We start from the raw sequence: 26,133 nt of genomic DNA, 5'->3' as shown, positions 1-26,133 counted from the left end.
GAGCACTGCTGCAGTGGCTGTGCTCTCTCCAGCCGCATGACAGCAGATGCTTTTGCATTTGAGGTGCAAGGCTCTCCTTTGAGGCTGAGCGCTGTGAGAGTCCCACGAGTATCTCTGTCTTTGCCACTGGTTTCAGATTCTGCCACCAGTGCCTTTGCTCTTATGGAGAAGGAATGCAGCACACACAGGCTTCAGGCAAGCGTTTAGAGAGGCCAACACAAACAAACCCACTAGAAGAAGGGCAGGCACACTGGCAGGCAATTCAGATGCTCTTGCTAGTGCCGGTCATAAGAGAAAGGCAGAAAGGAAGCTCAGAAGCTGAAATCACTCCTCTCCTGGCTACCTGTTGGGAAGGACCATCCCATAAAAGCCACGGGAAGCACAAGCGCCATCCCTCACCTCCCTAGACACAGCTGCTATCTCTCCTTCCATCATACGGATCTCCCTGATGACGTCATATAAAGAACCTCCGTCCATGTATTCCATCACGAGCCAGACTTCGTCATCCACCAGGTAGCTGAAAGGAAGAAACAACAGCGTGGAGATGAACGCCCGCATTTCCATGACCTGATGGATTCTTCTTTCCGTGTCTATCTCGGAGGAAGACAGGAGGAAGTGAAGAGTCCCTCACTGGGCTCTACAGGCCTTGAACTTTGTGCAGTCTAAAAGACTGCTTGCTATCCACACCAATGCAAAACCCTGGGAACAGGCCAAGGGAAATATGATCTACAGTGCTTTGTCAGCCCAAAAGACCCATGGGAAAAAATCAAACCCTAAACCCAACAAAACAACAAGGAGAGAGGGCAGGGACTTGGAGGCTGTTGGCTCAGTAAGATAGGGCCAAGTCAGGTCTTTGCAAGCACACTTCAAACTAGGTATGCCAGGAAAGATGAATGCAGCCCCAATGCAATCTCCTCCCAAGATGCTGTAGATCAGCCCAGAAACAGGAGTTAACAGCTCCATCCTCTGCCAGTGGCCAAAGCAGTGATTGAACCTGTGGCTTGCAGGATGTGAATGGCCCTTCCCAGCAGAGCAGCAGGACCACTCACCTGTCGACAAAGCTCACAAGGTTGGCGTTCTGGATGTTGCGCATGACCTGGATTTCATTCAGGCACGCTTCCTCGCTGCTCTCTTGCAGGAGACTAATTTTCTTTATGGCCACCTAAAACAACATGGAAAACCATGAACCAAAGAAGTCTGTGGCACAAGACTGCAAGGGGAACATGGAGACAGTGATTTTGGGATGACAGAGCTGGGCTGGGCCAAACTGCCTTGTGACTGGACATCAGAGGAACTCAAAAGCTGAGCTTGCAAGAGCCTCTTACACCACTTGCTTGGGCGCCAGTCCCAGGACGCGGAGCCAGAGATCCTCTGCCTCGTAAATCTTGGAGAAACACAGTCTAAACTCTCCACCTCAAAGCTCAAACAACACTCGCTGTGCCCCCAGTCTTCCCCCAGGGCTTTATTTCATCATGCCCATTCTCATTCACACGCTTCTTGCAAGCAGGAAGCCATCTTGTGCCAGGGAAAATGGAGCAAAACTGCTGGGAAACCTTTGGCACTGGAATTCTAGGGGGTCTCATCATTACTCCAGCAGCCGCTGGCATTCTCCATTGCACAACAACAAAGCAAACGTACAGACATAAAGGATAAAATGGCATTCTAAAAACATCCTGAGGGTTACCCCTACAAGTACATACATTATGGAAAAAATGCCGTGATGATGAAAACATCGTTAAGAACACCTCCAAAAAACACTATCCTAGCACTTCCTCACTTCAGGAATTTTCATTTTGCTCCACTAAAACACTTTTCCTTCACACCATTGACACTCGCAATCACTGCCTGACTGTAAAAAGAAATAACCCACACCTTGGTCCTCTAGCGATACACGCCAGGCTCTGAGCAGGGCTCAGGCCCTTGAGAGACTCCTCGCAGATGTCTCTCTCTAAGCACAGTTCCCAAGGACAGCACTGCAGGTGACTAAGGCACTACCAGCACCATTCCCATGTATTTGCTAACAGCCAGAAACGAGAACTCGGGAACCCTGAGCCGCAGCCCCAAAGAGCAGGGCCGTGCTCTAAGACACCACCTTGGCACTAAGACCCAGCTAGTGTGTGCTCCTCTGAAACACACCGCTTGGCCTCCTTGCATTCCTTGGGCCAGCTGAGAAGGATCAAATCTGTCCCCACTGCATTTGGCAGGCAGACACTGCTCTGCACTTCATTTGCCTTTGCAGGAAAGCTCTACTGGCGACCCAAAGCTCAGCCACAGCTCACAGCAGAGGGGAGGGTTCTCGAGAGCTGCAGAAGCTGCGGCATTGCAGACACTTACCTCTTCTCCCGTGGCAGTCTCCACTGCCAGGCACACTGTGCCGAAACCCCTGGAAACAAAACAGCAGCAGAGAAAGGAGCTCTTTAGACCCTGCAAGTGCAAGACACCGGGGCACAAGGGGAAAAAAAGTCCTGGGGTAAACTGCAAATGGAACACAACACATTCTGGTCCGGCTCCTTTCTCTGTTTTCTCTTTCTGAAAGCCTCAGGACACAGATCTTTTCTCCAGCTGGCAGGGAAAGTAGTCTCCAGCCACAGCTGCAGCCACAGCCAGAGCAGGCAAAGGCTTCTGTTGTTGCACACACAAATGGAGAAGGACTCAAACCAGAGGATCCTTAGCTGCCTTCTGGGTCCAGAGCCGTTGGCAGCTGCTTCTCTTTGGGGCACCAGACACAGGAAGGACTCTACTTTTCCGCTGGGTTCTTGTACGTTTGGCTCCTCGCAGAGGAAATGTTGCAAATAAATCTCATTTAGAGTCAGCAGTGCTGGCTCTCAAAAGGGAATCACTTGGGGGATTCTTTGCAGGAAAGGCCTAAACCCCACAGGATCCACGAGGGGCCTGCCATCAGGCAGAATGCTGCCTTTTCCTCTAGAGTGCATTGGCACTGGGCATTCCCCTGAAGCTTTGGCTTTTGCCACCTCAGCTACAAAGGAGAGGTGCTTCTTTCATTTCTTCTTTTGGCTTCTAGACTTGGCGGTGGTCATCTTGAGCACCGAATCTTGTTCTCCACAAAACACAGGAAAGAAATGTTATTGAGAGCTGTTCCCTGACAGCTCTCAGCTGCCAACTTGACCTTAGAGGCCATGAAGGGTCTTTCCTCCTTTCATTCCCACGTATTCTCTATTCTTCTGAGACAAGCAAAAATGGTTTATCCTAAGAAAAGTAGCAAACAGGTGCAACATGCTTGGGGGACAGGACATCTGCTGGGTGCTGCTCTCTGCTGCAGAGAAGACATTGCCAGCATCCTGGCGTCCTTGCCACGCCTTTGGACCACAGCTATAAATGCTGATCATACTGAGAGGTGGCAGCATCTCAACACAGTGTCTGAACAGCTCTGGAGCTTTGCCGACGTCACTCCGGGGAGATGTGGCACCAGCAAAACACACAGGCCCTCCCTTTGAAGGAGAAACTGTGGCTGCACTCACCCTTTGCCAAGCGTTTCCATTTCTGCGTATTTCGCCTCGGGATCTCCCTCGCTCACCAGCATCCCTGTAAAAATCCAAAGGGAAGATGCTCACTTCAAAACAGAGATCCCATCCTGCAGCAGATCAGAAAGGCAGCCCCACTCACTGGGCCCTTTCAGCTCAGCCAGTGGAGGAACAACACAACCACCACACCACCAAAACAACAGCAGCAAGGCAAGCAGCTCTGCAGCACAGACAGCCTGCACAAAACTAAAAGTCTAAACTACAATCTAAGCACATGGAGAAAGAGGCAGAGGAGACAGGGATCAGAAAACTGTAACTGAGTGAAGTGATTGTTGTCTAGAAACAGTAAAGGCAGCAGGAAAAACAAAACCTTTCTGTTCTCTGCAAGGAACACTCTGTGACATTCAACTAAAGCTTTAATCCTTGCAAAGGTGAAAGGCACCTTGCGTTCTGGAATCAAGTTTTATCAACAGCTGCCCTTTCCAGAAGAGGAAGAACATTGCAAGGTGCTTCCAGCAAAGGCATGATCTCCACCTTGAAGCAGGCCTTTGCCTAAAGAACGCCCTTCTGCCTTCCAAGAGCAGCAGCTCACGTTATAAGCACTGGGACGGGCCCCAGGAATGAGGTCCCTCAGCCTTCAAGCACAGGCAAAGCTCTGAAGAGGACCTTGGCCATGCCCCACAGGAGCTGGGCCAGAGAGCTCCTTGAGGCCTCTCATTCTCTAGGCCACAGCCTCCTCCTGCTCAGCCAGAAACAATCTCTGCTTTGCCTTTTGCCTGGAGGGAAGCTCGGGCAAAGCCAAACCAGGCCCAGCTGCCCTCAGAGACAGGAGCAGCGCCCGGTGCTCCCGCAGCACCTCAAAGCACAACAGCAGCTCCTGTGGGGAGGCCTCAGGGCCTGACACTCGGCTGAGGAGGAACAGCAGATGGGACAGCTCATGCTGACACACAAGGCACTGCTCCGGCACACAAGGATCACAAAGGACATACTCAGCATGGCCAGGCACTCATCCTCTGTCCTCTCTCGCAGCTGCTCCCTGCTGCCAGAGGAGCTGCTCGTGCTCCAGGTGCGCGAGCCGCTCGTGCTTGGCTCTACAGCTCGGGCAGCGCAGGACTCTTCAGAGCCGGCAGCTCCTGCAGGTGCCAGGACAGAGGAGGTGCAGCTCTGGGACAAGGAATGAAGTTGGGTCACAAATGTGCCTGGCAGAGATGCCCCTCCCAGCCCAACTCCAGGTGCAAAATCTAAAGCCTGGCAGACAAAATGTCACCAAAGGCACTGCTAACCAAAGCTGGCACTTACTGATCTTGGCCGCTCAGGCTCTGGGCTGACAGCAGGGGCAGCTTCACTGGCACCTTCCTCTTCAGCCTCCTCCTCGGGTACAGAGGCAGCCAGAACAGGTGCTGACGCTGCCTTTCTGCTCTGTGGACACAGCAGCATGAGGGACAGGAAAGAACCTGTCATTCAGAACCTTACGCATCTCCAGCTACAGGTCCCGCCGCATCTCAGCTGCTCCTTCAGCCACCCACAGCTGCCCTGTGGAGAGGGCCAGGTCACTCCTGGGGACAGTGTCTCCTCCATGTCCTGCAAGGCTGTGAACTGCATCTTTGCACTGCTCTCTTCACAGGGGAGGGGGAGCCTGCACAGCCACTGGGCACAGAGGGCCCCACTCTTCTGTACCGCAGCACATCCAAAGACATCCCAATGCTGCCTCTTGTCTCCCGCTAAGACAAATTCCCGTCGGCATAGTGGGAAACTGACGCCTAAACGCCCAAATTCCACACTGCTTTTCCAGGCCTCATTGGCTGGGGGAAGTGCTCTGGAAGCGTTTTCAGCCAGGCATGGGGAGTGCTCTCTGATTAGGAACTTGCAGCTCTGCTTTGCTCCAGCCACAGGCCTACCCAGAGCTGCCACTTACTGATGCTGGATCCTCAGGCCCTGCAGCGGCAGCAGGCGCAGCTTGGTGGGCATCTTCCTCCCCTTTGGAAGCCTCTTTGGGCTCTTCTTCAGGAAGACACGCAGCCAGAGAAGGCTCAGAGGTCGGTTTTGAGCTCTGCAGACAGACCGCAGTGTGAGGGACAGACAACCTTCTATGTATTCAGCTCTAGACCCAGATGCACTAAGGAGTAATCATCTGGGGAGAAATGGGATTCTAAGTTTTTCAAACTCAAGTAAAATGGGCCAGTTAGATGGGACTGCACTCTCTTGTACAGCAGAAATTCCACTGTGGCTTAAAGCACCAAGAACCCCACTTTCATCTGATTCCAAGCTCTGAAATGGAACCGGAGGAAACAGCCAGGGATCCTTCTCCTGCTGCTGCTGCTGCTGGGCTGCAAAGAGTCTGGACTGTACTCTCATTCTTCCAACCAGGCTGGCAACAGACTGTAACAGGCCCAGCTCACAGATTGCTCCACAAGTATCAGACGCTGCCAATGCCAAAGGCTCCTCTGTCACTCACCCAAGGACCGGATTCTCTCCAGGCACGGGCAATGTGACCTGCAACACACAAGGGAAAAAGAACCGGATGCTGTAAGAGAACTGCCCGTGCTGGGCAAGCCCACCAAAAAGTCAACCCAAAGACAGAGCTTTCTGCTTTCACTGCATTCCTCCAGCAGCAACCCTTGTGTCACACAGCAAGCAAGACAACAGCACAAAATACTGCCTTGTGTCCACCTTACGTCCTCTTTGGTCATTCAAGCCAGAGAATCATGAGAGTGTGAAAATCCAAGTGCTCCTGAAACAGTCATTGCCTGTGCCCCACCCAGAAGCAGATACAGCTCCTCTCTTTCCTGTACTTCAGTTTTCTGAAGAGATTGCAAGCAGCAATTGCCACGAGCTTGCTGAAAACGTTTGCCCAGAAAAGCTTCACCCAAGTCCCCCTTAGCCATGGTGGCAGTTCTATTGTGACACAGCATGGGAACAGCTCCTGGCTTTGGCAACATACAAGTCTTTGGAAATGTCTGCTTCAGAGCTCTTTTCCAAGCTGATTCTGTCATTTCATCACAGAGCAAATGGCTCTTTTAGTGCACAAGAAGTGTCGAGTTCCACAGTCCTGTCCTGGGATGAGGGAATGCAGACAAGAAGATGCTTCCCCTCAGTCCTGGAGAGCAACAGACAATTTTTACAAGAACTCCTGCCAAGCTCTTGCAGTCGTCCCATCTTGGAAGTTGACTTGCCTGAGCCAGCAAACTGAGATTTCCAGACTCCACTGACACAGGCCACGCCGTGGCGGGAGCAGAACCCCCGCAGGCTACACTGCAAATGCCGCTAGAGACACCCCCTTCTTAGCTGGAGCTTTTGACAGCAGATTCAGCCAGCTAAAGGCCTCTTTGTGGGATTTTGCTTTCCATATGCTGCACCAAACAAAAATGTCTACTTACGTGCCAGGTGGGCAAAAAAGTACCCAGAATAGGCCACAGAAAAAGCTGTGAAAACTGCAGCACAGGCTTTCTCCATGGCTCGAGCAGCACCGCTCAGTCTGCACCAGATGACACCTGTGGGGAAAAACAAAACTCGTCAGAGTCCTGTCAGGGTGCAGCCTGCTGGCAGAGACCTCGTCGATCTGCAGGTTCCGCCCGCGCTGAGCGTGCCAAAGAGCTGCTCTGCACACTGAGGCCTTCCCTGCCTCGTCATGGCAACTTTGCCTTGACAGCGCTGTGAGGCGGCCGCTGACATCACAATAGCAGCTGCTCTGGGCTGCTTTGTGAATTCACACGTAGAACCAGACCTTCTCTACAGCTAAGGCCAAAAAAACCTGCAGAGTTCTCTCTGCTAAAAAGCAACAAAAAAAGCCTTCCTAGTCTGTAACCTATTGCTCAACTTAAAAACACACCAAGCCCCTATTGCCCCCACTGAGAAGCTGAATACTGAGAATGGATCAGGATGTGAGGAACCACATTATTGATCTTTGGCTACTAATGCTTCTGAGCAAAAAACAGAAAGCTTGTTCCAGCTAGACCTTCTTTAGTTCTAGAAAGTAGCTAACAAGGAGAAGCACTAGAATTACATTTAGAGATGTCTCCTTGGTGCAAAGACAAGGTCATAGATCTTTCAGTGCTATTTATTCAAAACTTTTTACATCATACCCATGGGTGTGATTTTAGCAAGAAAATGCCATGAGCAGAAATGCAAGGGGGATTGTTACGTCTGGCTCATTCTAGCAAAGAGGCCTTGGGACCACAGCACAACCATCACTTTTTCCCCCATTTTTGTCCTTCCACAGTGTTTTTGAGGACATGGGTCTGAGGATGGGTGACACAGAAGTGGCAGCTCTGCCACACAGCTGAAACCATCAGAGCCAGCATGGCATGTGGGACTGTTTCTCTAGTCCAGCAGAACAAGGCAACCCAGAGCAGTGACACTGATACCAACTGAGTCCAATCAAGACAAAAGAAGCCCAGCAGGGTGGTAGGAAGAGGCAGTGAAGTGGCAGAACCAATCCCCACACACATGCCCTGTGTGGTGGACTGATGGCAATGGCAATACCAAACAGAGCTCTGCAGGGAGAGAGACACCCATTGCCACCACCACCACCACCATTGCCACAGAGAGGGAGCAGGAAACTCCTGCTCCCTCCCTCCAGGTCCAGAACTGCTCCAGGCAGCACCAGCAGCCCCTATCTACCATCAGAACCACTCTGTAAGCCCTTGCTGTCTTGTCTTTTTTCCAGGGGCCCATGTGACATTTCACCTTTGTTGGTTAAGCCATTAACTCTTTTGTACAATTTTCTTTTTATTGTTGTGTACTGCTTTTTTATTTTTTTACAACACTGTAATTCTAACATGTTTCGCCTCTCATAGATTTTTTTTCCATTATCCCCCTCCATTGTCATGGTGGAGGAGAGAGAGGAGAGGCTTTACAGGGACTACCTCAAGAAGAGGACATATAAAGGAGGGAACGCCTTAGGAAAATAATAATAATAATAATAATAATAATTAAAAAAAAAAAAAAAAAAAAAAAAAAAAAAAAAAAAAAAAAAACAAAAAAAAACAACCACAACCCTCATGCTGCCTCTTTTGGAAGGAATAAAAGTGCAAGTTTCTCTAATATCCAGCCACAAATCTTTGGAGTCTCGACAACCAAGAAGTATGGGAATCTGGAAATCTTGTTGTGAGAAACTAGAGGAGATTGCTGGCTCAAAACATTTCAGGTGGTTGTATGTGAGGGAAGGGGCAGACCAAGCCTTGCTCTGGGTGAGGTGATGCCCTGCACCACACACCCCACACCCCCAGGCCTGTATCCCAGCCCAGAAGTGGCTGCTAATGCCTGGCACACCAGGGGCAATGCGCCACACCTGTGACTGGAGCCCCTAACCCAGCTCCTAAATGGCCAGGTGAGTGGAAGCCCCATGTGGGGGAAAGCCCCAGGAAAGTCAAAGGGTATTTATCTCAGGATATGTGGCAACCGCATGTCTTCACCCTACCTGCTCTAGAATTTCTATCAGCTGAACACTACTGGAACCAGGAGTGGTAGCTATGTCAGTTCTTTTCTATATCTTTTCTGTCATTCTCTCTTTCTCTTTATTATTCTAATTCCCTCCTTTCAGATTTTTTAGTAACTTGAAATCTAACAGGCTTGGAGTTTGTTGAATATGCTAAGTTAATGCTTTATGTTGGTTGAATGCTGCTCTAAATTTTTTGCCAAAGTTCTCTAATTTTCTAAAGTTGCCAGTGCCAGTTGTTATAAATGCAATGGCAAATATCGGATTAATAAAAAGACAATTTATTAAAAACACAATATCGAACACCAGCAAAATGAGAAAACCACAAAATAGGAAAATATCAGCGCTGCGCCGGATGGATAGGGGTCCGCACACCAGGGTACAAGACGCCCAAATCCACGCCGGTGCAGCTTTCAGTCCACCCTTTTATAGGGTTTTTCTGCCCTTAGGCAGTCCAGGTGTCCAGGCTGGGCTGAATAGTCCGAATTTCTTTTCGATGGTCTTCCCGGATCTTGTCAAGTCCTGCTGTTCCATTCCGGGAAGGTTCTTTTCTTATGTCAATTTCACAGGTCAGTCTTATGCTGATTTCAGTTTGCATATCGTGCCAGGGCGTTGAAATCTGCATCATTGTCAAGAAGGAATTTCTCCTTGCATTGGTGAGGAAGTGACTCTTACCAAGGTTGGCCAGAGTCTTTGTCTAGTCTGATGATTCTTATCCTGTTTCACAACTGAAGCCGTGCAGGCTGAGCGGGGGGAACGGTTTGCTTTACACTTTATTAACATTGCTCTTATTATACATCGGATTATTATTTCATACATGAATTTTTACCCCAAATTTATCACAAGCTCATCCCCCTCAGAGAGACCTGAACACACACCCTTCATCACAACTGCTTTGTGAAACCTGATTCGATGTTACTCTCCTAGTAACACCAGACAAATAAGTGTCCAGATAAATGCTTTCTCCTTTACAAAAGCATACCCTCCTTGCCACTCTGTGCTCTGGCTTTCACCTCAGACTGTGCTAGGGCAATTTCATTTCAATTTCCTTGTCACAACTTTCACAAAAGCCATTCTCATTTTTCAGCTACATTACTCTCCTAATGGAAAGCCAAGACAAGATTTTAGTCTAGGCACCAGGACTATACTGAACATCTGTCCCACCTGCATTGGAAAGTGGATCTTTTACTTGTCTTGTGTTTATATAGCTAACCATCTCAGTTCAAGCTTATGTAAAACATAAGAATCTTACGGGCTTCTGCAGGCCAAGTTTTTTGAAAGAATCTGGTCAGACTCCTCCATCCTTGTGCCATTCTATAAATCAAACCAAAAATCCTTCCCAACTTTGCTTTCAATTACCTGTAAAGAAAAACCCAGCTATGGCAAGTAAATCAGTTTGTTCCTCTGGCATACAACAGCCATCTATCAAAGGACTGCATCCTGCACACTATACCTGTAAGTGTCTCTGGTGGGTTCTTCAGCTTCTGAACACAGATGTCATACTATGAAATATTACCTACACTTCTGCCCAGGACAAATTCACAAGGGGGACAGAATTTCATGTGCTGTTCACATGGGGTACATCTAACCGTCATGGTAAATACAACTAACCCACAGCAAAAACACTGCACACTGAACTGAACAAGGGTGTGAGAAAAAAAACAGCAGTTGCCATTTCTGTCAAAGACCATGATGTATAGGACAAAAAGGACTTTAATCTACCATACTCATTTCTTATGGTAAGGTTTTAACTTTTCTGCAGTTGTTCATGGCTTCCTGGAATTCTATCTCCATGTATTTGATAAACTTGAGAAAATCAAAGACTACATTTGGGAATCAGTGCAAAGCACAAAGATTCAGCTCATGTATTTGTTATTTGTCGCTGCTACAAAATCTTTTTTGATATTTTTTTGAAAAACCAAGACTACCAAATTATAAAATTATAATTATATTATGCACATCTTTTAGATGACATTTATCATCACTTCTCCTCCCATAATAACATGATTTCTAGAAGTTATGAAAGTTGATTTTAGCTTACTAAGAAGAGATAAAGTAGCTACACAGATGGTATGAACAGGTGTATTATATCTGACTAGCCAAACTGAAATTTCTGTGAACTCCAACTGACTAGTGCCTTTACAATGACAATAGCAAGTATTCAGAAGGTGTTACAACCAAAATTGAGGGAAAGAAGAGACATGAGATTTGAGCAAGATGACACAGGCAATTAGCAGATCCAAAGAACTTCATCCTGTAGCTTAAAAGCCTAGAGTGGCCTCTGTGAACCTCTCAATCTTAATTCTTTCATCTCAAAGCCATTACTGAATGTTGATAGCGCATTTTGAATTTCTTTTTAGATTAAGAGAAAAAAAACAGGTGGCAAAACATACAATTCTGTCATGTTGTTACTACTATTGTGGTAAGACAATGATAGAAAATACTTTGCTCTGAGAATGTAGCAGACATGTCTGCAGGTCAGCTATATGTATTCAAATTCTGCTCCCTGTAAGTCTAAAGAGCTTTGTTTTCTCAAGTAATTGTGGGATCTTAAAGATTTATGACATTTACCAAACAAATTTATCCTCAAGGAAGTGGTTCTAAATCCAGGATCTCCAAACTGTTGGGTTTTTTGTTGTTTTTTTCCACTGGCTATAGAAATTACATTCCTCTCTCATTCAAATCCCAAGTCAAAAAGTGCTATGACTGTTATCAAAGTCTTCTAGTCCCACTATATTTTGAAAAATTGCTGTGTTGGGTTGACCCTGGCTGGACAAGAGGTGCCCACCAAAGCCGTTCTACCCTACCCTTCTTAGTTGTGCAGGGGAGAGGAAACACAATGGAAGACTTGTGGGTGAAAATAAAGACAGAAAAAAAATTATTCACCAGTTACTGTTGGGCAAAACAGACTTAAACAGGGGAAATTAATTTGCTATCAAATTAGGTTAATGAGCAATAATCCCAAATCTTGAAACACCTTCCTCCCACCCTTCCCTTTTTTATGGACTTGACTTCACCCACAATTTGCTCTACCTGCATCCCCCCAGCAATGCAGAGAAATGGGGGCTGTGGACAATTCATCACACAACTCTACTGCTTCTCCATCGGGAAGGACTCATCACACTTTTCTCCTACTCCAGGATGGTCCCTCCCATGGGGGACAGTCTGCCATGAACTTCTCCGATGTGGGTCCTTCTCAAGGCTTGCTGTTCTTAAAGAACTGCTCCAGTGTGAGTCCCATCCACAAGGTGCAGTCCTTTAGGATCAGGCTGCTCCAGCATGATCCTCCACAGGGTCACAAGTTCTGCCAGCAAACCTGCTCCAGGATGGACTCCTCTCCATGGGGCCACAGAGCCTGCTACAGTGTGGACCTTCCACATGGTCATAGCCTCTTTCAGGTACCCCGTGCTCCAGTGTGGGGTCCTCTTTTACTCATATTTTAATGAATGTATTTTCAGCATTTCCACTCTTGGAAATTAGCTATGAGTGTTATTACAGAATGGAAACTTTTATTCCTACAAAGACTGATCTTATGGCACATACAGTAAATAAGGAAATAAGAATTTAAAAGGTTGGAGCTTCCCACAAGCAAGGGAGATTGAGAGCCAGTGAATCCCAGCCAAAGAGAACAGCCGAAGGAAAGATTTCCTCCATGCTGCTTTAAATAGACAGATGAAAGTATTTATACACCAGAGAAATATTGCCTTGGTAGTGATTTTTCAGGAGTTAGTTTGAACTGTTCTACCAATGAGAATGGTAGGAAAGTGAAAACCAAATTATTGCTGTGACCACAAACTGATAATGGGGTATTATCATTGCAACATCTTCACTTCTTACTTTCAGAAACAGAAGCTGGGTAGGAGTATGTTATTTTGATATCTAGCAAGAGAAGAAGGATTTGAAATGTTCTGACAACCCCCTTTCATTTCCATTAGAAAATACTGACTGCAAAGATGAAAATAAAATATTACCAGAAAATGCTGTCCCAAGAGGCTGTCACCAGCACCACAGTATCTAAAAGCCAGATGCTCAGAGCATTAGTTTGGCTTGGAATGGCCTGCTAGACCAGAACAAACACTCTATGTCCTTTTTCTGCTAGTTTTTAGTAATAGGCTGTGCAACCACCTGACAGCACATAGGATTTATAAGGATTGTTTGAGTCAGCACAAAACGAGATGCAGAATAGTAATTTTTCTGACACCACAAGTGAATGACTGCACTCCATCCACTATCTACTATCAGTAGAAAAAGCATAGAAAGAGCTATACTAACAACTGAATGAAAGCTGCCTGTCAGAATTGAAAAGTAGCATGTATTGTTTATACATGGTAAGCATGAAAAATTGGACTAATGTATGAGGAGGGGGTTGGGTTGTTTCTATGTTAAGATTCAGCTGTTTTATTGCCATTTCTAATTTGACAAAAAACAAAGCTCAAAAATTAAGCCTCATACACCCAGAGCTAATCAATCACTGATGTGTTTACAATCATCACAAGGTGACTCTGGAAAACCCATCGTGATGAATTGCTTCAGACACTACACCTGTAACCTCCTTTTACTGAGGTGTAGCACACTACAGTTCTCACAGGTTCAAGCTGCAAACACACTTTGAATAGACACTGCAAAATGGCAGTCTTGCACTTGTCTCAATTCCTATTTTCAAAGTTCAGGTAAGGATGGACACCTTCCCTCCTCCACCCACCTTACTGTCTGTTGCTCTAGAGGTTTAGCCAAGGAGAGATGATGAGCAGTTCTGTCAACTCAGGGTAGCCTTAGAACCAAACAGCAGTTCTTTTCATCTTCAAGACTGAGTCCATCACACAATAGTTTGTATTAACTCAGGCCTTGCCCTTTTGCAAGTTCCTTGCCTTTCAGCAATCTTACCTTCCTCCAAGAAATTGAAATTTAAACCACACAGCTGCAGACAGAGAAGTAATAGAATTCAGCTGGCTTTGAGTTGCACTATTAAAACCTAAAATGTGTTTTCAGCACATTTATAACAGCTGTATTTGAGCTGCCTTACCGAATGCCAAGGTGAATACTCATAATACTTGACATTAATACATGAAATGTCCACCAATTAATTGCTCAAAAACACCTTTGTTAAATTCTTGCAAAAGAATATTTTGATCTACAGAAATCCACCAAAACCAGAAGTTTGTAATAATAGATGTGTAAAATGTATTTTCAGGGCTTCTTTTTGAACAAGTAATGAAACCAAGATGAATCATCACATTATCATAAAGACCAGTTTTATCACTTTCACATTTACAAATATACATGTTATTATAATAACAGCTGGAAAAACCCAGCTCTTTAGATAAGAAAAAAAATAGATACAGATGATTCAAGTATATATTAACAGTAATAAAATCATTAAAACATTAAAAGTTGCATCTACTCCACTGTTCATCCCTCTGTAATCATCTTCTTGTTCAGAGATGTGTCAGATAAAGTGATGGCTGAATAAACAAATTAGATTCATGCAAGAATGATAAAGATACAACAATTTTTGAGACGATATGAGATCATACAGATACAGGAGCAGGGTGCTCATGAATACAGCCTGGACAGCAGTGCAGTGAATCATGAACAAACAGATCGCATTCCACACAAAATGTGTTCTGACACACTTTGCATATGTACACCTGTGTGGGAAGGATAGAAAGACATATCAAATTAGCAAAAATTATCATCATCATAGCACTACAGTAATGCAACAGTATTGTCATCAAGAGAATGTAAATAGACTATACTGCTATCATCACAGAAACTCAATTGAATTAAAGCTGACAGCAAGTATATCCACAGGCTTGAGCTCAGGTCACTCTAAATGCTTCCAAATGGCTGAGAGTGGAAGCTTTTTTTATGCAGCTCCCCAGGAAATCCCTTCCTGTACTTCTACAGACTTTGCAGTCTAGAAAGTGTGACTGTTTAACACAGACCTCTAGTTAACCATGACATTAATTTTCACAGATATTTTTCTGGTCTTTATAACATAATGCTAAAGGATCATCTCTATTTCTCACATTCCTCAATGCAAATTATAATGACATTCAACATACTTACATTTTGATCTTTTATTTCTCCCTGGCAGCCTTGACAATACCTAAAAGCAAAATTGTATATTTTAACTGAAAAAAAGAGTCAAATCAGTGTTTAAAAAAATATCTCATACATACAAACCATTTCTGGCAATTATTTCAGCTGTTCAACTAACCTCACAGATCATGGAAAATACAAGTATTTCTTAATGCGAGAGGTGCCCCACACCACCCAAACACCCAAGATCTCCATCAGCAAAGAAGTTGTTGCCAGCTATTCTTACTTCAGTGACTAAAAAGTTACAGGATCCACAAATGCACTAATCATCACAAGTAAGATTTGCATACCGTTCCCCTTTGTATTCTTCCAGTGGAACTTCCTGAAAGGCATCTAAAGGAAACAAGTGATGGTAAGACCGAGCCAGGTGAGGTGCTGACACTAACGTAAGACCTGCAAATAAAGAGACACCAAAATTGTTACGAGGAAGGATTTACCGAAAAGCATTTCTGTGTCAAATAAAATAAAAAGGAAAAACAATATTTTTAATTACTCAGTGGTTGAGAGCTTCCAAGAATTTAAAAAAGTAAAATTACTTGTTCCATTAGCCAAACCTGTAATCCTGTCCAGTTTTAAGTCCAAATACAAAGAACAAGCAAATTGCTCAAATTTCTACTGGAAAGGTTTAATTCAATCTTTAGACATACATTTACAACACACAGTGGTGAAGTTAGGGAACTCCTTTTGGCAATGATGGTGTGCTGTATCACACCACCACTTAAAATGAGGCTCTGTTATTACAAAGCTCTACTACAGGCTGCTACATTATTGCCAAAACCAGGCCACAGCCCCATTTCAGCTAACACAGGTCTGCAGGTTTTAAACCAGTTAATTTTTGTCACACTAACTAGCATGTAGCTGTGTTTTGTATCTATGCTGGAAACACAATTGATAAGGCAGGAATGTCTTCTGTACTGCTGAGCAGTGTTTACACACCCTCAAGGCCCTTTCTGTTTCTTACTCCACCAGTGAGTAGGCTTGGGGGTGCGCAAGGCATCAGGAGGGGATACAGTCAGGATTGCAGTCAACACTGTACCAAGAGAATAAAGGGATATTCCATACCATGTGGCATCATCTCAGCCTATAAAGCTGGGTGGTGAAGTTGGAAAGGGGAGAATGTTCAGAGAGATGGTGTTTACTTTCTCAAGTAACTGTTACTCATGATGGAGTCCTGCTTTCCTGGAGATTCTGCTGATGGAAGTGGTGAATGAATTACTTACTACACTTGGCCTGTATACAGCTTTTGCTAGAAGTATTCAATTGCCTTTAACACCACCCGAGTTTTCTCATTTTTGCTTTTGTGATTCTCTCCCCCATCTCAGCAGTGGGGAGTGTGTGGATGTCAGGGGCTGAGTTGCCAGCTGGGGTTAGACTGTGAGAACAGGTCATCTGGGGCACGGGCTGGCACAAACATCTCCATCACTCACTCGCAGGTAGTGTAAATGTCCAAACTGTTGTTCTGATGATCATTGCAGATGTGGAGAATCCACTGCAGATGCACAGGATTTCTACAGTTACACTATTCCCTTGCTGGAACAAAACTCATGCTTGTAGGAAAAACTTGAAATTAAACTAGGATAAAGTGTCCCAAAACTACAATTATTTCATACTCTTGCCAAATACACGCATCCTGATAATACCTATTGTGTTTTAGTCATATGCCTGTAGAAGCTAGGTGAACAGTACCCCCTCACAATATTATTATTATTATAGACCATGCTAATCCTCCCTCCCACCCTCACTAAGAGCAATGGAGGGAGGCATCATTGGTTGCACAGTCCATTAACATTTGCAAGACCAAAAGGGCTCTGTTTAAAACTCTACAGCCTGTCATGCGTCACTACGCAGCCTGCCCTTGGGTTCAACTTGGAAATCTTTCATCCACATACTCCTGCAGATGACAGTGCTTCACCTCTTACTCCAAAGCTCTATTTTCATTGCCCTTGCAATGAGGACTCTGAAACATGGGTGTGTTCAGTTAAATGAGGATTCTTGAGAAGTAACTATTCCTGCATGTGCATCACCCCTCCTCCCTACTTTGCCTTAGGTCTATTCCTTATACCAAGGAATATGATACAGCTTTACTGTTACAGGTATAGTCCTGAGAGACCCTTGTACAAAGTTGACATCCCAGGTCACAGAATTGCAGGATTCTTAAGGCAGAGTTGGTTTTTAATTACTAAGTATAGCTGAATTTTTCTACCCCTTAACTCTCTTACCATGAATTCCTGATTCTTCTGCTCACCTTTTCTTGCCACTTACCACAGATTTTGCATTCCACAGGAAGCTCACAGTATTTGGCTCTGCACTGAGGACAAAAATATCCACCCAGTGTAAGACCTGGGTCACTGTTATTTTCCAACTGCCTACAGTAGAAAGAAACAATTCAGTACTTAAGAAACAATACCACACTACTATGAAACTACAAATAATGTTTTCACATCAAATAATTTAAAAAGTTTCATTTGATTGCATGTAACAGTTTAATGTGTAAATGTCAGAAAACAATAGATATGGTGAGATATCAGTGACCACATTTTCCCACAGGAACAAAGACAAATATTTCCATATAAAGGAGCCAATCTTTAAAAATAAGGATATGAACAATAACTGCATGATTGTTTATTTTGAGACACAAAAATATTCTATATTGCCTTTAAGATGCACGTAGTACTTATTCTTTCAAGCAGCACGTGCTGTTAGACACTGTTTTGTTCTGGAATTCAGACTCCCCTATCACCCTGAAAAACAATGACTCTTTTCATTGAGAAGTGCACTGGTACAGTCATCAAAAGAGGCCTCTATTTCCAACTTCCCTTTAAAGGAATGAAATTTTTTCCCTTTGTGGTATTAAATACATAAAAAGTACTTTATTCAGATAATACCCTTCCATCTTCATAATTATCTTTTATAATGATAGTAATAATTAAATCAAGAACTGCAAATAACTACTTTAATACCTTGTAGCACCTGTGTGTCCCAATCATTGTGTAACACAACTAAGTAGCATTTACTACCTTAAAAAAACTTAAATGCAAATTTTAAACCACATATTTAACAGAGGTAACTGTAGCTACATACTAGAGCTACCAATGGAAATAAAATGTCTACTGAGAAGTCACAAGACATGGCTTACTCTTTTTTTTATATTATTTTGCAATACTTTCACTGCTGAGCAGATTTTCTAAATATGACTAATTAATACTGAATTCTTATCAGCTCATTGAATTCTAATCAATGCTACTTACACCATGCTAAAGGAGGGCTTTGCATCTTGATCAGATAGAGAAGCAATAGTATGCTGAGGAAAACCTGAAGAAGAAAACATCCCATAGTAACAATTTTAAACATGCAATAATGTGTTAGTTTCTTACTTCAGTGAAGAAGTTCAAAGATTATTCCAGCCATTCAAGGCTATCTCTTTCCCATTTGTTATTACAGGAGAACTGGCACATTCTTGCCAGGCATCTTCCCAAAGGTCTCTACCTACATCCACGTCTTCCTGACTTTACTTCCCCCCAGCTGAAAAAATGTCATTGTCATAGATTTTGTGTTAACAGAAGCACACTAGAACCCCATTTTTAAAGAACAGTTAAAAAGATAAATATGTGAAATGGTAGGAAACCAGAATGAGCAGCATACAAATGTTCACTTAATCAATAGTTTCTAATTAAGGGGGAAATACTTTCATATGCATCCATCCAACCTATGACAGATGAGATTATAGGACTTTTTGGAGACTGATATCTTTCTATCATTTATTTTTTACAGTTCATGACAGGTGAGAAGTTGGTTTTTCCAACTGCTGCTCAGGCTTTACCTATGAGAAGTAAGTCTTTTCATTATCAATATGATATTTTTATCTGGACATAAAAATACATATCTTCTTATCTTTGAAAGAGGTGGATGAAAGCAAGAACTCAATGCTCTACTTTGCAGCATTAGAGCTCCTATTCTGGTTTAACTCCAAGCTTAAATTTATTGAGAAACACATCAGAAAAAGAAAAGGTACCTAATCTGCTTTTGAAAGAACACTCAAGAGAAGCTGCTAATAAACATGTACTATCTATGGCTGTTAATTAATAGTTCTAACAGTTGCCTTCTGCAGGGAAAAAAGCAGAGGGAAAAATAAAATAGGTTTTCATCCTTCATTTCTAAATATTAAATTTGTAACAATTACTGCACCATCAATATTGTTTCACTCAGTTTTTCCAAATTCTGTTCAGTAATTTGTCTTAATAAGCTTTATTTAGAAGCTGACTACTATGCAGGAATAGTATCAAGAAAGCTAATACTTATCCTGCAAAGTAAAAGTTAAAATAACAAAAAAAAATTGCACAATGTCTTTATTACGCTTCTTACTATTTGTAAAACAGAAGAAGCAAATAAAGAAAAAGCAAGTGTTGTGCTAGGAGTTTGACAAAACCATATCCTACCCATTCGAATAAGGGAGCACTCAGAAGTTGAACTGGCAGGTGGAGGACTAACATGGTGCATCAGCAGTTCCTTATAATGACCTTCATCTAAAATAACATGGTATGTTCCTGTCACAAAGAAAGAAATGCTTTACAGTCAGGTTATGAGCAAAAAAGAATACAAACATATACTCCAAATGACAGAAAACAACTTAGGTAGAATTTATCCACAATTTATCCAAACCTGTTCCGAAAAGCAGCCCTGTTAATGCCACAGTAAATGACAAGTTTTAAAACTAGGAATAACAGAATGTTAAATTAGATGTGAAGGCACAGAACTTTTTATCCAACATTATATTGTAGTAATGACACTCTAAGAACTACCACTGTAGCAATGGATGGTAGTACATATCACATTGACGAAGTTCCACATCACATAGCTTTATATGTGAAACAAAAGGTTTGAAAATATATGTATTTTTTCTCTCTACAGCTGCAACTACCAGCTGATAATGATTTCACTTACAACTGTATATTTTGTAGATTTGGGCAATTCTTTAATTTTCTGCCAGCACAATGGAAAATATTTATCCTTAAAATATCAAAATGTAGTAATAAACACATAACGAAGTATTTACTTAATTTTGATTTTAAACCTGTGTTAAGTAATATAACTACTGAACTTCAGATACATACCACCAGTTTCTCGGGCAAGTACTGTACAAACTCGAACTTCAGCACTTAGGCCAATGACAGATACTCTGATCTTTACTGCTTTTAAACACTTAAAATAGAGAAAAAAAGCATACTCAAATTCATGTGCAGAAACAAGAAACAGTAAAAATGTTTAAACGCTTAAATGAAAATTAATTAGTGATGACATTGCAACTGCCTGTTTTTCCCCCAGTAGCTTGGATGTTCAATGCAATAGTCAAACTTCAGTTCTGTACCTTAATTAGATCATAAATGTTGGCTGGATCACATGTTGTCAGACTGCTGAGGACTACCAAAACCTCTCTGCTGGTATGTCCTGGCATGTGCCTAAGGAAAACAAACAGTTAATTTACTACTGCAAACTAACCTATTTGTATGATAACATCTCCAATGTATTCCAAGTCAGAAGATGACATGATATGAAGTCCTCTACAAACTCTGATAAGATCCTTCTCTGAGTACCAGATTTTCACCTTCTAAAAGTCAAACCTTTCCAATATCTAAAATACAGTATTTAATAGTGTAATTGTTACCTGATTATTTGCTGTAATGAATCCTTTGTACTTTAGCCATACTCACAGGTAAAATTCATCTTCAAACTAGCACACTGTAGTAAGTCTTCCTGACTTCTTAAAAAGCTCTCATCAGTTTTTAAGTGTAAATCCATTACTTTTAATTACTTTTAGTTCTTAGTTGAAAACTCTCTTCCTGCTAGTAACTAAATAGTTTTTCATTACACTGATTATTCGCTTTTAAAGTCCGTGTCTTTAGCTGTAATTCTTTATTCAGTCCTCCACAAACTGGGATACATCTCAATATCTCACATAGAAAACAAGTGTTCTGAATCTATCCTACCTGAAGACTGATCTTTCTGAAGTATGCCAACAAGATTATTGTTGACACAATGCTGTTTGTTTTCTGTTCTCTTACATTATTAACCCCTAACTCTGTCCTCTCTAATACCGCAGCCCTTCAGTAAAAAAGAACTGTAGTATCTTTCATCACAATATCTACATACTATCATCAACTTGGTTTTCAAATTTCATTTCTATAAGAAACACACCCCTAAATACAAGCATCTAATGGTAGAAAATAAACTTCTGCACTGCTAAAGTATTTAACTTAATGATTTGCATTTTAAGAAGAGATAAAGTCATCTTAAAAAATCAAGTCAGCATGATGCAAGATGCTACTTAGAAAAAATTCTATTCCTGCCTCTCAAAAATGTCAAAATCATAAAGAAAACAAAAAAATCTCCATGTATACACTGACTTTAAAGTCTGCATGGCCAAATTTAGGGAATTATATAGAGAAGGCTCTCCGCTGCAGTTCATATCCACTGCTTTCTTCAGAGCAGTTACATGCTTTTTTGAGTTTCCTGTAAGAGGAAAAAATGCAATCAATTTAACTGATACAACAACTTAAAGAACAGAAATATTTAAACTGCATATGTAATGCAGTGTACTTGTACAACAACAGGGACTGGTTTCAAAGTGGAACAGGTCTGTATTTTTTCTTAGAAATTGGTATTTTGATCAGAATGCAGAAAACAGTAAAACAGACTTTTACTCTATAGACACTCAGATGCTAGAAAGTTTAGATGCCAAAAAGAATAAAATCACCATTTGGTATCATTAAGCACTCAACACCAGTGCAACGCCTCTCACAGTATGGTTCAAAGATTGATCCTCAATTTCCTCAATGAAACCTGCTGAAGCCACAGAGACTGGTGTAACACCAGGCAGAAACCAAACAAACCTTGACTTCTTAACATCTGATCAGATCTCACAAAAAACACAGATGTCGTAACACACAAAATTAACAAACAGAGTAGAAAATTAACTATAGGGGAAACAGAACATATCTGAGTTGCATTCTGGTCGAGACTTGATTGCCAACAACCACAGAATGAGAGTTCTGGATCAAAGCAGATCAAAATTATGGTTTCAGACTGTGGATTCTTGCAATAGTTTATCTTTTAAATTAAAACTAATAATGTTAACGTAACTTCATTTTCAGCAGTGTATCAGACAGAACTTGTAACACTAATGAAAAGGATAAAAATATCTGCAATTTAAGAAAAGAATACCACTTCCCTACCTGAGAGTTCTGTCATTTTTTCTGCTCTTTTACTCTTGGTTACAATTAGGCCAATCTGAAAAAGGGAAAAAAGAAGACAAAACTTTTTTTAGAAAGTTTTACTATGAGTTTGTTTAGAATTTTACTGTATTTTTTTGGTCTTTATGAACCAGAATTATTTAACCATACAAGTCTATACAAGTTTTACTTCAAGCGTAACAACAGCAGCACAGCATGATGCATCAGTTTACAAACACTCTTGGATTTTCATTACTACTGCCAAAAGGTACAAAAAGTAGTCTTCTAAAATTCAAAATGCCTGGCATAAACAGACAGAAACAAGAATTTCACTAGACTGATGAATAAAGAATGGGAAGGTACACATAAGTCAGTTTACTGGGTAGTGTTATAACCAAAACTACTTTTTGAAATGCTTTTTTGTTATTTGTTTCTTGTATGGCTGTACATACCTGACTAATAGGATTCTGGTCAAAGTATTCTTCAACAAAATATTCCAGTAACTATAAAGAAAAGTTAAGACAGTTAAAAACTAATTATACTTTTATTACACATGCATTAAGCAGATGCAAAACATCTAGTGTCACTAAAAAGCAAAACAAAGTAATTGGGTAAAACAAAAAGGGGGAATGAGCCTTTCTCTTCCGTTCTTCTTTCACCTTATCTCTCCCCTTTCATCCCACATAACCAATGAAATGCAGATTTCAGAAACCACACCCTCCCTTATTTTATTCACATCCTATGTTAAAGTTCTAAATTCCTGCTGGTTCAAATGGAGATTTTCAATGCACCAAAAAGCACTAATCCGTACAAAACCATCAAAATCCAGGATTTCTTGCTTTAGTATTGTTGGAGAAGACCATACGGAACATGATGTACACAGTTCAAGTCCTCCACAATCTGAAACAGCAATCTAGTTCAACTCTCATCTAACATTTTCTTAGCTGTAAGAAAAAAATATAAACCAATTCTAGATGTGTAATGAAAACATGTCATCCCCTTATTATGGGCAACATTTAATTTCCACATTGTTTCCAAATGTGTCTTCCTATGATATGCCCATACAGTGTTTTTACTGTACAGAAGTACATGTGCAAGGCTAAATAATGCCACACAGGTTCTCCTATTCAAAAAAGAGGAAAGTGATAGACTAGCAACAGAAGCAAGGAGATAAATGCAGGGATGAGAGATGCGGCTATGCACATACAGGAGACTGCAATTCTTTGAAATGCAAAATGCAACTAGTTTACAGAAATGGTGGCTCAGTAAGAAAAAGCTTTTAAGTGCAGGAATACCTTCAGAGTGCAAGTAAGTCTGTTTGGTTTTAAGTCTTGGTCCTCCATTGTTCTTGATCCATCAACAACCACGTAAAGGTGACGCATCTGCATTTCCACCATATATGAAAATCACTCATAGAATACATATTGAAATGAATTCATTATTCCATTTACTTTAAAAAGTCACTACCTCCCCCCTCTAATAGGGAAAAATCAGTAGATTGAGTGGTGGAATTAATGTCAACTAAAGTAAAGCATTCTTCCACTTTTCTCTTAAAATGAAAAAAAACCCTGTCTTGAAAATTGCACACTCCTCTTCTCCTCTCATGACAAGCTACAAAACATGCATAGTTTGAACAGTCACGTCTTCATCTGAAGAGTTCAGTGTTGTACAAAGCAATGTGGTTGTTTGCAACACATTTCTGTGATGTCCCTTTTCCACATGGAGAGAAATGAACAGTGTGAGCACAGTGTGACTTCTGCTGCCAAATGCATCCTGTGTTCAAACCTCCAACCCTGAATAGCCACGCTTCACATCCACACCGCCAACAAACAAAGAATGTTTAAAAATAAATAATAAAAAATGGTGGAAACCGCAAGGTTTTGTACAAAGCATGTCAGGCCAGCAGAAGTGTATTTCAGATCCGAAATACTCCCCTAGCCAAGTTTTGGACTAAGGACAGAAGAGGGTTAAAGTATTAACATACCATTCCAAGCCGAACTTGTCCATGGTGTTCATAGAGTCTAACAAAACACAGAAGGATTTAAGTCAAATTCAAATGAGTGAATGGCTCCTAAAACAAAAGTCCAAACAAATCCAATACTAGACTTCAGGCAAAAATGTAAAAGCAACAAACTGCAGACACTTATTCACGCTGAAAAACCCCATAACTCAATCGTAGCTCTCAGAAAATAAATAAGAACTATTTCTTACTATCAGCTTTAATGCAACTTTAAAATTTTATCCAAATTTGACAAATCAAGTTCTAACATAATTTGAAATAATGCAAAACTTAGGATTTTTTCTAGCAATTTTTCTGAAATTTGGAACAGAAATCTGTAGCCATGATACCAGAAGCAAGATTCTGTTGTGCTTGGACAAGGGGCAATGTTTTTAACTAAAAGAGGATCAATTTAGATTAAAGATAAACATGTTTTTACCGTGAGGGTGGTGGGATACTGGAGCAGGTTGCCCTGAGAAGCTGCAGATGCCCCACCCCTGGGAGAGCTCAAGGCCAGGTCGGATGGGGCTCCGACCAATCTGGTCCAACGAAAAGTGTCCCTGCTCCGTAGCAGGTTGGAGTGAGATGGACTTTAAGGTCCCCTCCAACCCAAACTAACCTGTGATTCTCTGATTTTGTATATTAAAAAAAAAATTATGGAAGATTTTTCTAAGCTGTGCAGATTGCAGCTGCAGTGCTCTGCACTGTTTCATCAGACCAAGACCTGTAGCTTGCATCCACATGGGATACATAGCCTGTACACATTCAGTGTTTATAGACAAAAATTAATTTTTCAACATTTTTTCTGCCATGCAACTTCTCCTCTGAAGGAGAAAGGACATAAAAACATCCTGCAGGCATGTCTTATGCCTAATTAATTAATGCTTAATGCTACATGCCCCAGTTTCAGGATGATCAAGCCCATATAACTGACCAACTCAGTCCTATTAACAGGCTCGTGGCCACACCAAGTACCTTTTCCTCTTTGCCTTGAAGAGAATGTCCTCGATGGTTGCTTTCAGCGACCCGGACTCGTCTTCCTTAAGAATTTCCCTAAGCAAAACAGACTGTTACAGTGGGCAGAGAGGAGATTTTTCCTCCTTTGTCGCCAGAAAGGAGAGAAAGATGACGGGGGAAGAACATACCATGTTCTTTCGTAGCCTCCTTCCCAGCGCTTGGTCCGCTCGGGTTCGTCATCCATCCCTGCGGGCCTGAGGGGCTGTGGGGGGCTGACCGGAGACCACGGGAGAGGCGGGGCCCAGAGGGAATACCAGCGGAGATGGGAGAGTTCAGGGGTGACCAGGGGGACTGTGGGAAGAAGGGGTCGGAGAGAGGAGCCGAGGGACGCTGGGGGGGTGAGAAGGGCCGAGGAGGGCTAAGAGCAGCTGAGAGGAGCCGAGGAAGGCTGAGCAGAACCGCGGCACCGCCAGGCCCCGCTGCCCCGCACACGTTGGCGCCCGCCCTCTTCCGCCCGGGTGCGCCGCCAGAGCGGTCCGGCCCCCGCCCGCGCCGCGGAGCGACCGTTCCGGGAAGGCTCCGCTGTGTTCCCACCGCCCCGGCGGAATCCTCGGGGCGCGGCCATGGGGGCGCCTCACCGGCACCGCCCGCGGCCCTCGCCGTGAGGAGCCCCTCGCCCGTGTCCCGGCACCGCCGCCAGGCTCACCGACACCGCCCGGGCCCCTCGCCGTGAGGAGCCCCTCGCCCGTGTCCCGGCACCGCCGCCAGGCTCACGGCACCGCCCGGGGCCCTCGCCGTGAGGAGCCCCTCGCCCGTGTCCCGGCACCGCCGCCAGGCTCACGGCACCGCCCGCGGCTCGGCGCCACTTCGGCAACCAAGCGAAGCGATTTCAGTAATTAATAGAAGAACGCAGGAGCCTGGAAAAAGCAC

The 26,133-nt window shown here is 43.0% G+C and overlaps 1 protein-coding gene and 1 pseudogene across 3 annotated transcripts; both read right to left on the bottom strand.

Moving 5' to 3' along the window:
- Positions 1–9,661: 9,661 nt before the first annotated feature.
- On the bottom strand, positions 9,662–12,299 carry LOC310922547 (baculoviral IAP repeat-containing protein 1b-like; annotated as a pseudogene). Its single transcript has 2 exons — positions 12,236–12,299; positions 9,662–10,742 (listed from the first exon to the last, which is right to left on the bottom strand). The product of its transcript is annotated as a baculoviral IAP repeat-containing protein 1b-like (transcript).
- Positions 12,300–12,947: 648 nt separating this feature from the next.
- On the bottom strand, positions 12,948–25,693 carry GTF2H2 (general transcription factor IIH subunit 2). 2 transcript variants are annotated; one of them, XM_083884058.1, is made up of 15 exons: positions 25,392–25,693; positions 25,222–25,299; positions 24,232–24,268; positions 23,543–23,629; positions 22,700–22,750; positions 22,251–22,305; positions 21,423–21,528; positions 20,387–20,477; positions 20,133–20,220; positions 19,458–19,565; positions 18,270–18,333; positions 17,284–17,387; positions 15,312–15,414; positions 14,989–15,028; positions 12,948–14,567 (listed from the first exon to the last, which is right to left on the bottom strand). In XM_083884058.1, the coding sequence occupies exons 1-15, from the start codon at positions 25,445–25,447 to the stop codon at positions 14,448–14,450; spliced, it is 1,188 nt and encodes a 395-aa protein (XP_083740184.1). In that variant the 5' UTR covers positions 25,448–25,693; the 3' UTR covers positions 12,948–14,447. The 2 variants fall into 2 exon arrangements, with proteins under 2 accessions (XP_083740184.1, XP_083740185.1); XM_083884059.1 differs by lacking the exon at positions 14,989–15,028.
- Between the last annotated feature and the right edge of the window lie 440 nt (positions 25,694–26,133).

The sequence above is a fragment of the Zosterops lateralis genome (assembly GCF_965231275.1).
Source record: "Zosterops lateralis genome assembly, chromosome: Z".
Classification (NCBI taxonomy): domain Eukaryota; kingdom Metazoa; phylum Chordata; class Aves; order Passeriformes; family Zosteropidae; genus Zosterops; species Zosterops lateralis.
Note: the sequence above shows the minus strand (reverse complement) of the source record. Positions and strands in the feature narration are given on the sequence as shown.

What these genes read in the sequence shown, in the direction of transcription:
- GTF2H2 (XM_083884059.1), bottom strand. Translation starts at nt 25,447, where the DNA reads ATGGATGACGAACCCGAGCGGACCAAGCGCTGGGAAGGAGGCTACGAA. An exon ending in GACAAGTTCGGCTTGGAATG is followed by an intron (nt 23,630 to 24,231) that starts GTATGTTAATAC and finishes GTGGAAATGCAG; the next exon opens with ATGCGTCACCTTTACGTGGT. An exon ending in ACATTTATGATCTAATTAAG is followed by an intron (nt 20,221 to 20,386) that starts GTACAGAACTGA and finishes CTCTATTTTAAG; the next exon opens with TGTTTAAAAGCAGTAAAGAT.